The sequence below is a fragment of the Macrosteles quadrilineatus genome, unplaced genomic scaffold (genome assembly GCF_028750875.1).
Source record: "Macrosteles quadrilineatus isolate MER2022 unplaced genomic scaffold, UCM_ALF_1.0 Scaffold_2__2_contigs__length_208266976, whole genome shotgun sequence".
Lineage (NCBI taxonomy): Eukaryota > Metazoa > Arthropoda > Insecta > Hemiptera > Cicadellidae > Macrosteles > Macrosteles quadrilineatus.
Window position 1 is genome coordinate 74,853,498 of NW_026542595.1, and position 12,330 is coordinate 74,865,827.

Genomic DNA, 12,330 nt, shown 5'->3' on the forward strand with positions numbered 1-12,330 from the left:
ATGTTTAACACTTTAACTACTCGTTAACCAACTTGTCTAGGACCATTGTTTTAATTTTAAGCACATCATTGATTTTTCAAATTATCCTAATTCATATGTGTCGTAACCTAACGTTACGCTAGAAAAGTGGACAAAACAGCAAGAGAACCACTTACGTTCGTTGGTGGACATAGAAGAGGGAGCCGTGACGAATCATCCCACATCAGGGCCCAGTGCACAGTGCAGCCACCCCGCAAAACATAATAACTCTTCCGTTACTAATAATTATAACTGTTCATATATGAAACTTTAATGACTTCTACTACACTCGTCTTCCCCATAAAAAAAGTCAATACCATAAATTCAAAATTAACTCAACTTTTAAAATAAAATAAATTCACTTTCCATAAAACGCAACCAAAATTTCTTCTTCCCATTATTCATTCATAATTTTACAAGTCCAGCCTGTGAGGCTTTCGCACAGTCCGTCCAGACTTCCTCAGCGAGGGTAGTGGGCTGCACTGTGCTAGCGGTGACACAGGAGTTGGCTGAGGCTGGGCTTGCCCTAGGCTCTCCCTGGGACTGGTAGTAGGCCTAGGTACAGGTGACATCATCTGGGGACTAGTTGGTCGATCCTCCGGCGGGGGTGAATTCTTGGGTACTTGGGGTGATACAATGGGATCCTTGGGTGATACAAAAATCTCCTCCTCTTCTGCATACCGAGCTCTCAAGTGGTCTGCATGACAAAATGGGGGTTTTCCACCAATGACACTCACAAGATAGGTGACCGGACTTCTCTGTAGAATTATTTTGCCAGGAACCCAAGATATCTTTTCATTTCGGACAGTTTTGACATAGACTGCCTGACCTTCTGAGAAAAATCTACTTCTTCCCCTAAGCCTATCAGCTGCATCTTTTTGTTCCCTGTGTTTTTGATCAATGGATGACTGGAGATTGGGTTTTAACATAACCAACTGTGTACGAGGCTTCCAAGACAGGAACATTTCTGCAGGGGTTAAGCCAGTAACTGTATTTGGAGTGTTGCGGTACGCAAACAAGAAATTATCTAATTTCATTTGAAGAGTGGTACGCTGAGAACGCTGATGTTCCTCAATCACTTGACGCAAAAGGTTTTTCTTGACCTCCTGAACACTTCTCTCTGCAGATCCATTTGAAGCCGCATGATACGGGGGAGTTAATGTGAACTTCACATTGTTGTTATGCAAACAGGTTTTGAACTCTTGACTAGTAAAAGATCTTCCGTTGTCCGACACCAGTTCGACAGGCAATCCATACGATGAAAACAAGGTACGGAGTTTCTCGATAACCTTGGAAGAATTCATGGAACTCATGATAAATACCTCTAACCATTTAGAGTATGTGTCAATCAAAACTAAAAGTTGCTGTCTCGACTCTGGATCCTCCGCAAAGTCAATGTGTATCCTCTGCCATCGGGTTGATGTGGTAGGCCATTGTTGCAACGGTACTTTAGGTGTCGAATTCCTAGTTAACTGACAAGCAGAACAAGAGGCCACCACGTCTTCAATCGACTTCTCCATGCCTGGCCACCAGACATAACTTCTCGCCAGCATCTTCATGCGTGTAACTCCCGGGTGTTGATCATGCAACATTTGAAGCACAGATGAATACAGTTTCTTTGGAATCACTACACGAGAACCCCACAGCAAACAACCTTGTTCCACGGACAACTCGTCCTTCTTCCTTAGAAAAATAGCTAGTTCCGGCTCAACCGAGCTCGTCCAGCCGTACATCACAAAATCTCGGACCTTCGAAAGAATCGGATCCTTATCCGTCATTTTACCTATATGCAAGGCAGTAATAGGTGCAATGTCCTTGACAACACAGAAATTGTTCATCACTTCTGTACACACATCTACATGTGAAACAAAATTAGCATCCAGCTCTATAGGTTCCGCTTCTGCTAAGGGTAGCCTAGACAACGCATCAGCATGAGGGACATCCACTCCCTTCCGGTACCTAACCTCCAAATCATATGCTGATAGAATCAAGGCCCATCTCTGCAGCCTAGCTGCCGCCATACTAGGAACGCCTTTTTTAGAGCCAAAAATAGCCGTCAACGGCTGATGATCAGTCTGTAAAATACAATGTCGTCCATATATATATACTTATGAACTTTTTGACTCCAAAGATCAAAGCCTGAGCCTCCCGATGTAACTGAGAATAATTCCGTTCACTGGAACTTAGCGTTTTCGATGCGAAGGCAATTGGCCTTTCCTGACCATCGATGAGATGAGATAGAACTGCAGCCACCCCTCTGGGACTCGCATCACACGTCAAAACTATGGGCTTTTTTACATCATAGTGAACTAACAAACTTGAGTCCAACACCCATGATTTACTCTCCTGAAAGGTCTTAGAACACACATCCGACCACCCCCATGGATGGTCCTTATGTAATAAGTCATAAAAACAGCTTATTCTAGCAGACAAGTTAGGTATAAATGCATGATAATAATTTATTAGACCAATATAGGCTCTTAACTCTTCCTTAGTACTAGGCTCAGGCGCTTTACGCAGCGCAGTTAACAAACTTTCTTGTGGACGGAGACCATCTCGGGTAATCACATGTCCTAAATACTCTATTGAAGATTGCAAAAACTTGCACTTTTGTTGGTTTACTCGAACACCAAACTCATCAAGGCGTTGCAGCACTTGCGCCAGACGGGCGAGCCCCTCTTCCTTAGAGCGAGCCGCTACTAAGACGTCATCTAAGTACGCCACGGTTCCTGGAAGACCTGTTAAAATTTGGTCGATGGCTGACTGAAAAATTGCAGGAGCTGAAGACAAACCATATGGTAGCCTTTTTAATCGATACAGACCCTTATGGGTGGCTAAGGTCAACAGATGTTGCGATTCATCCGCTACCGCCAATTGCTGATACGCATTTGAAAGATCAAGGCAGCTAAAAACTGAGCAACCACCTAGAGTTGCAAAAATATCTTGAGCCTGTGGAAGCGGGTAATGTTCCATTTCAATACACTGATTAAGGGTAATTTTATAATTGGCACAAAGCCTAACACCATTAGGCTTAGGGACAACCACAAGTGGAGTGCTCCACTGTGAATTAGTAACTCTGTACGCAACATCCTCTTGAACCATTCGGTCCAACTCACTCTCAACTTTCTCCCTTAACGCAAAAGGCACTGGTCTCGCCTTACAGAACTTAGGGACTGTCCCTTCCTTCAAAACAATGTGAGCCTTAACACCCTTAATTTCGCCCGTTCCAGGCTGAAAAACTGACCTAAATTTACTCTTCAACTTAGCAATATCCACATCAGAACTATGAGCCACAGTGGCTTTACATGAAAACACGTTTTGCCAATCTAACCTCAACTGACCTAACCAGTTTCGGCCCAACAGAATCGGTTGACTCTTACTTTCTAAACTAACTACTGTCAAAGGCAAACTCGCCTGCTGATTATTATATTTAACATTGACATTCACTTGTCCCAGAACAGGTACATCATGACCTGAATAAGTAGTAAGTTTCACATTTGCTGGCCTAAGTTTGAGCTTAGAAAATTTTTCATAAAATATCTCAGAAGGACATATAGTCAAGGCACTGCCTGTATCTAGAATCATTTCTAAATATACATCATTAGCCACTAGGCCTACCTTATAGCCGTTGTCTGATCCTGATTTAAGGTTGTACAAACCTATCTCTGCCATTGGAACTTCTAGGCCTAGGCCAACCTCTTCCTCCACTTGATGGACCCCCATCCTAGGTGTCGACTTTTTACCATGGAAACTAGAAGATTTCTTGGCTTTACACACTTTCTTGAGATGACCTACTCTCTGACAACCGTGACACTTGTAATTGGCGAACGCACACGCACTAGGCCAATGACCAGCAGAACCACACCTCCAACAAGAGTTTCTAGAATTTTGATTTTCACTACTCCTATTCACGAAAGTTTTAGGCCTATTTTGACTTTTCACATTGATTTTCGCAATGTCCCCACGAGGTTGCCCAAATAGGCTCGACTGCGATTCGGCCTGTTCCAGCCTGAGCGCCAACGCATAAATTTCATCAAAGTCTAATTCCTCCGACAACAATTTTTGCCGGATATTTTCATTAGAAATGCCGGAAATCACCTTGTCCCTCAAAGCGTCTTTCAAAAAGGTACTAAATTTACACGAACTAGCCAAATGTTTTATTGAAACCACAAACTCTGCTATGCTTTCGCACGGCTTTTGCACACGAGAGTAGAATACATATCGCTCCGCCACAACCAACTTCTTGGGCGCATAATGTAATTTCAACAACCCTGCAAGTTCATCATAGGTCTTGGAATCTACCTCTACCGGTGATAATAAATCGGAAAGTACCGATAAAATCCTGGGACCAATAACTGTAATTAAAACCGACACCTCGTTCTCTTTCTTAACATTGTTCGCTTTGAAGAAATGTTTCAGGCGCAACAAATAGGGCACAATGTCCTCCTCACTTGGATTAAATTCCGAAATCCTGCCAACACTAATACTCGCCATTTTTAATCATCTCAACTCTAATAACGCACTAAAACAACAACTGTTATCGCGTACTACCCTAACTATGATAAAAAGGTTTATTACCGACTGCGCCAAAATGTCGTAACCTAACGTTACGCTAGAAAAGTGGACAAAACAGCAAGAGAACCACTTACGTTCGTTGGTGGACATAGAAGAGGGAGCCGTGACGAATCATCCCACATCAGGGCCCAGTGCACAGTGCAGCCACCCCGCAAAACATAATAACTCTTCCGTTACTAATAATTATAACTGTTCATATATGAAACTATAATGACTTCTACTACAATATGGAAGAAATATACTCTCGAAATCCAAATGGTTATAAAGTTTATCTGAAAAGTTATTTATTGATTATCTTTGTTACATTTCACCTACCTTTGAGATATCATCTTAACAGCCAGTTTGTAAGGGAAAATATCACTAAAATGATAACATTTTATCAATCCACTATCCTAAAACAATTTACAGAAAAGTCTTTGTTCACAATGTGTTTCTAAACTGCTATCATGACCGATTCATTTTTAAGAGTTGCTTTTAATTAGCCATCCGCATGTCTACGTCTCTGGTATGACAGTTAGTTTAATTTGGAATATTTGTTAGCTGGGTATTAATGCACAGATGATTTGTTCTGGGGTTTGGTCCTGAATCACTCAAAAAAGGATTTGAGTCAATTTAATATTTAATATAATATCGAAGAGTCCTAGAGGATGGTACTTTAACATATTCATGAGTTCGTAGCTTTCCAATTAGATTTTCACCTATAACTTACAGATTTTTCAAGTCTGCTAGGCTACTTAAGTCGAATAGGTACTAAAAATTCTATCAATAAATAGTTTTGAAGATGCAAAAAAGTCCTTGTCAATCTTAAAACCCACGAACACTCTTCATATAATTTTAATTAGAAAAATACTTCTACAAAATCACAATGATCAATCGAGTAGTCTTGTGGTGTACTTTATTCAGAATGTATAAGTTTGAATTATTGGACAGAAAAAGTCAAATATGTATATTTAACAGGGAGGCGGAATCACAAACTAGTTAGCCAATGACAGATGGCCATTGATCCATTGTTCACCACATCAGCAGTCACAGCACGTTTCTTGATTCACCAAAACACATTTATCGGAGACGAACCAGTTTCCTGAATTGGGTTACACTCTGCCACAATGAAGCCTTTCTTCCCGCCAAATACGTCGACTCGGTAAGTCTCGCGTGGAAATTTAGAGATTCGGGGAGTTCTGGCGGTTTTGTCGATCGTTTTTGCCGATCACCAGTGGCCACGACAAATGTTTATGTCTCCAGAATACAAAGATCGCGTCTGTTTAATTTGCACGTGTCCCCAGCGGAAACAAGTTTTCTGCGATGTCGCCGATAAGTTGGACCGGTTCTGAGACTTATCGTGCTGCATCTTGTGGTTACATTCGTGCTAATTACCTGTGCTGCAGAGTTGTGGATGGTGCATGACTCATGTCAACAAACAGCGTGGATATCAGTAACTCTTGCCTTCCACAGGGGTTTGTTGTAAACAACTTAATCTGCATTCTGCAATCTTCGTGTGCTTTTATTTACCGAAGTCTGATTTGACTTAGGGTTCGCAGTTTTTAATCAATTCTTTTGATAATCATGGTGATACTGTAAATGCTGAATTTTAAGGCAATCATAACCATGTCCATGATCACGGACACGACTAAGAGTTCTGTGCAAAGATGAACTCTGTTTTTTGGCTCAATATCCTAGTTTGATACCTAGGAGTTTAATTTCCTGAAGAATTTTAATTGTAACGTGTAATGCTGTAAAAATTGCGAAAGAACCATGTGCTCTAGTTTTGCCTGGTTAAATAAAGGATTGTAATTTCAGTTAATTTGGTTACTTAACCAAACAATATCGAATTGTTATTACGAATACATAATACCACGAAGGTGTTAGCAAAGAAAAACCAAATAAGCAATACCTGATTGTATTTTGGTATGTTTTACCACAGACATAAATTGTCGCACTGAGAACGTTAAATAACATGATTTTATACGTACTATGACGAATGCACGTTGTTCATATATCTAATCGACATCGAGGTCTGTATGTATATAAATTTACAGTTTGAAACAAGACATATTTCTAATACTTACTACCCTACAAAAGCAGACGACCTACATCATCAATCCCACTAAGCTAACAAACGATTCTAAAACAGGATGGTTTAAACAGACAGCAAATGGAACGCGTTCACTTACGACGGCCAATTATTTAGCCGTTTACGACACGCCGTAGAGGTTATTACGACAGAAATAAACGCTGAGTTAAGATACACACGGACACAAACCTACAATTACCAGTAATGTGCATCCACTGCACTCTGCACTCGTGGTCTTGCAGGTCTCGGACCCCGCGGCGCGGCTGACGTGAGGCTCGCGTTGGTTTCTAATGTCCCATCAATAGCTGTGATTTGCACAAGTGGGCTGTTGGATGGGTTTGCACACGCCTCGTCTGCTCTGTATTCCACCCAAATGGGTCGTATATCGCATCTGATGGAGGATCGTGCACATTTCCAACTTGAAGATTGCTGAGTAGGGACTATGATTCACGGGCTGAGTGTTTAAAAGCTCATGTAACATGTAATGGTGCCTTCAATGGTGTTCTTTCATTTTTTGGTTGGAAGGTAATCGTAAACCCCTTAATAGGCAATTACATGAAGGAAATGCGTAAAATCCATTTATAATACGAAAAGGACGAGCAAAACAACTGCAGAGACTAACTTCTTACAGAAACTTTTATCATGCTCCTGAAATTTATCGTGAAACATAAAACTAAATGTTAAGAATAGTTATGACTAGTTTTTGACAAATGTTTAATTAATTTCCTTCTTGAGTAAATTTAGGGAAAGATCTGAAATTTTTAAGGGAATGATTTTGATAAATAATGATTCAAAGTGTACGTATAGTGGGCTAAATTGCAAATAATTGTAGTCAGCGATTAAATGAACCTAATTAGACAATTTGTATAATCATATATAATAATAATTTGTTTACAAATATTACGCTTTACATCCAATCCATGCCCCTAAAAATGTTGATTTGTTTGTGGAGAAATGATATTAGTATGGGAATAAAATATTATTTAGAGAGTGATGGGAAAAGAGAATAAAAAATTAGATAGAGAGTAGTGATAAAGATTTCGAAGGTCCAGAGACTAATGTTGATAAATGGAAATATTGTAGAGATTAAAGAATATATGATAGAGAGAGAAAATGGACACACATTATTTAAGATTACGAGAGAACAAGAACTGTTTTATTTACATTTTGAATACAACATATGTTTTGCCAATATATGTCCAATATAGGATTAAATATATTGTTACTCATGTTACTGGGAAAAGAGTTAGTTGAGGGTAAAACATAGAGTATTAAAATGAATGTTCACAGTTTACTGAACAAATATTCTCTTCGGAAATGTTTTGGAAAGAAAACGAAGGTTGAAGACAGTTAATATTATATATAAAGTACCCTAAAACAGTACAACTATAATTGCCATGAAAAATTATTTTGTGATTTTCAATTATTCGTTTTTAGGTCATCACACACCATTCTACACTCATCCTTCACTCATATTTGGGTTAAAATACGCACCTAGGTGGCGTCCCCATCTCAATGATTGATAATTGATAATTGAATTGATTGTTTGATGTGATTCAGAATTCATAATTATTTATTCAATTCAATTCAAAACATCTTTATTCATTAGTATATAAAATTGTATATACAAGAATGGTGTCAAATTCATCATTACATAAAATATAAACACAAATAAAAGACAAATACAGTACACAAGAACAAAACAACAAAATAATACAGTCATCTCTCAAGTAGGTATAAAACAAAATTATACTTCAGTGAAAACAAAAATATAGTTCAGTGAAACAGCAATAGGCCTAAAACATTTAAAGTCAATGCTGTTATTGCTTAGCCCAGAAATCTTTGAATTTATAGAGAGCATTTTGTGTCAAATGTAATTTTAGAGCGTTTTTAAATCTGTTGTCATCTGTTTCATTTTTGATTTTTATTGGTAATTGATTAAAAAATTGTATTCCAATGTATGATGGTTTTTGTTTAAATATTTCTTTTTTACGCTTATTAATTTGGAAATTATATCGGTTTCTTGTGTTGTAATCATGATTATCGACGTTTCTAGTAAATGTTGAAATATTACGTTTAACATGAAGAACAGTTTTGTAAATATAAAGGCTATAAACTGTCATGATACCAAATCCAATAAAATGTTTTTTACAGTGTGCATCAAAATCCAATTTAAGCATTGATCTTATTGCATCTTTTTGAAGATGTAAAATTTTTTGGAGGTTAAAATTTGATGTTGCTCCATATACCTCAAGACCAATATGGGTGTGGACCATTGAAAAATACATTGATTGCAATGTTTTGATGTCACAAAAAGAGGACAATCTCTTCAGAGCAAAGACTCCTGAACTAACTTTTGAACAGACCTCATTTACATGATCTGACCAAGACAGTTTTCTATCTAGTAAAATACCAAGGAACTTTGACTTTTCAGCAAGGTCAACAGTATTAAGGCAGTCTGTTGGTTCTGTGTCATTCCTTGAATTACCATTTTTACAAGAGAATTTAATTATTGTTGTTTTATTTTTATTAGTTAAAAGGTTCAAGTTACTTAGTCTTTCGTTAACTTTGTTTGTTGCTAGGGATAATTGATCAAAAACATTACTTCTATTGCTACTAGCTATCGTTAGATTAATATCATCTGCAAAAGTACAAAATTTATTATTTAATGTTAGATTTGAAAGACATTCTGGTAACTTTCCTAAATACACAAGGAATAGGAATGGTCCCAGGACTGATCCCTGGGGAACGGAATATTTAATTAATCTAGTTTTTGACTTTATTTTAAATAATTTATTGCCATTGAGGTGTTTAGTTTTCACATATTGCCTTCGACCTATTAGGTATGATTTTAATAAAGCTAAATCTTTGCCAATTATTCCATTAGAAGTTAGTTTTTCTAGTAAAATAGAATGGGATACACTATCAAACGCTTTAGTCAGATCTAGAAATGCAGAAACAGTATGGTCACCTTTGTCTAATTTATCCACAATATGTTCAACAAAAGCTATGACTGCAGTAATAGTTGATTTATTTTGTCTAAAACCATGCTGTTCCGAATCTAATAAGCTATTTTTTTCCAGTTAGTTGCATCAACATACACTTTTCAAAAAACTTTGATAATGATGGTAGGATTGAAATAGGTCTGTAGTTAGCAGGATCCTTCTTGTCGCCCTTTTTAAATATTGGAATAATTTTTGAGATTTTTAATTCTGTGGGAAATACTCCAGATATCAAAGAAGCATTTATAACATGCAGTAAAGGCTTAAGAATTGCTCTTTTTGATGCCTTAATGACTTTTGTTGGGATGTCATCGTATCCAGATGACCACTTGTTCTTTACTGAATTAATTATTTTAACTAACTGTTCCTCAGATATAGTGTGAAACTTAAATCTAGACTTATCAGCAATAACAGCATTGGACTGCTTGGGGCTATCCCCAAAGGAATCTTTATTAGTCAAATTTGGAATTATTGTGCTGTCAACTAAGTCTGCATAGTAATCATTCATTATGTTGACAACTTCCACAGGGTCAGTAACGGAATTTCCATTATGTTTTAAAATAATCTGGGATGGTAAATTAGCAGAATTTCTTCCAAGTTCAGTGTTGATTAAATTCCAAGTAGTTTTTGCTACATTTTCAGATAAAGTGATTTTATTGTGAAAGTATCGTTTCTTCTTTTCAATTATGAGTTTTTTTAACCTTCTTTTTTGCTGCTTTATGTTCAATTTAACTGTCACATTTTTATTTTTCCTTTTGTTTTTACAAGCGTTTAATAAGTTTTGCCTTTCTTCTTTGATCTCTCTATCCATCCAATTCTTAAATCCGTGTTTTGTACGAACATTAGTCACAGGAAAATTCTTATCAAAGTAAAACCTTAGAATATTGTAAAAAAATGTAAATTTTTTATCAATAGGGACTTCTATTCAAGTGTTTAGAGCAAATTAGTAATACATTTTTCCTAACACTATTTTGCTGTTGTAAAGAACAGTCGCATAACCTTCTAAAATTCACTTTCAATATGGCTAGCAAAGAGCTAACTGCTGACGAAGCTACAGCACATGCTAATGATGACTGAGACAGTTCCCACACAGCGCCGAGCAGTCTGAGTCTGCAAGAGAGATATTGGTCGACCCTGACAATGCCACGTTAGGTGTTACGGTGTACACAGGTGTTCCACACAAAAACCCCCCATTGTGCCCCAGGTGTCCCCGCTGTCCAGCGTCCGGGCAGACATTTTGGCGACTTTGGGCCCCGCGGAATGTACAACTCAGATAGATCTTCGATCTACTACAAACCGAATAACGATAATTCTGACTCGATCTTCTAAAAACTTGGAAGAGATCTTATGGACGTTTACTTGCCCTTTATCAATATATACTGTACAGCTGCAATAGTAAATGTGATAATTTACAGCGATAGTTGTTTTACAGTTGGGTGCACTGGTAAATACTGTACGATAAAGCTGATACGATATTCTGGAGACGAAGAAAATCTCGCTGGCTTTGTTAAGCATTTTTGTAAAGATGTAAGAAGTTCTCGATTCGTATTAACCTGTACACTAACTCACCATTTGTTCACAGTAACATATATTTTACTGCAGTTTACAATATTAAATTTGATAGAGCTAATACAATCCTCTATAGTTCAGAAAAGTCTACATTAGTTGATTTTTAACTTTCCATTCTTTTCAAATTATTTCTGAAAAAATCGAGGTAGTTCAGGATTGGTTGGTAGTAATTTTACTCCTCTTTCAGTAAACTGATCTTATATAGCAGTCAGAGAAGTAGTTATACAATACAGCAAATTTAAACACATGTCTTACATTCTACGAGAAATGAAAAAAATAGTCGAATGCAAAAACCGCGATGACTTTAATAAAAATATTCCAAACTATTGATATTGAGATTGTCTAAACGAATTCACTCGCCCTTCGCTTCATTTACTACGAGATTTATTTTAATTTCTAATATGATGCCGTGGTAAATAATTAAAGCAATAAATTAATTACAACACATAATATCCCACATTTCTATCATTACTTTTTATATGGTGATTAAAATTATATAGAGTATACTTATAGTAGTAGTAGTGTAGAGCATTGTATATACTAGTTATAGGGCTGATACGTCTGTACGAAGCATTTTTATTTACTGTAACGCATAAACGGACCTCAACCAAAACGTGCGAACAATCCAAACATAATGCAATCTATTTGAAGACTGTTCAGAAAAGACTGACACTGAAACTGATCTTATATAGCAGTCAGAGAAGTAGTTATACAATACAGCAAATTTAAACACATGTCTTACATTCTACGAGAAATGAAAAAAATAGTCGAATGCAAAAACCGCGATGACTTTAATAAAAATATTCCAAACTATTGATATTGAGATTGTCTAAACGAATTCACTCGCCCTTCGCTTCATTTACTACGAGATTTATTTTAATTTCTAATATGATGCCGTGGTAAATAATTAAAGCAATAAATTAATTACAACACATAATATCCCACATTTCTATCATTACTTTTTATATGGTGATTAAAATTATATAGAGTATACTTATAGTAGTAGTAGTGTAGAGCATTGTATATACTAGTTATAGGGCTGATACGTCTGTACGAAGCATTTTTATTTACTGTAACGCATAAACGGACCTCAAC

At 37.0% G+C, this 12,330-nt stretch overlaps 2 protein-coding genes across 2 annotated transcripts; both read right to left on the reverse strand.

The window, feature by feature from the left end:
• Positions 1 to 431: 431 nt before the first annotated feature.
• LOC128984433 (uncharacterized protein K02A2.6-like) lies at positions 432 to 2,039 on the reverse strand. Its single transcript, XM_054403752.1, has one exon. The coding sequence runs from the start codon at positions 2,037 to 2,039 to the stop codon at positions 432 to 434; it is 1,608 nt and encodes a 535-aa protein (XP_054259727.1).
• Positions 2,040 to 2,088: 49 nt separating this feature from the next.
• On the reverse strand, positions 2,089 to 4,512 carry LOC128984434 (uncharacterized protein K02A2.6-like). Its single transcript, XM_054403754.1, has one exon. The coding sequence runs from the start codon at positions 4,510 to 4,512 to the stop codon at positions 2,089 to 2,091; it is 2,424 nt and encodes an 807-aa protein (XP_054259729.1).
• Positions 4,513 to 12,330: the final 7,818 nt, after the last annotated feature.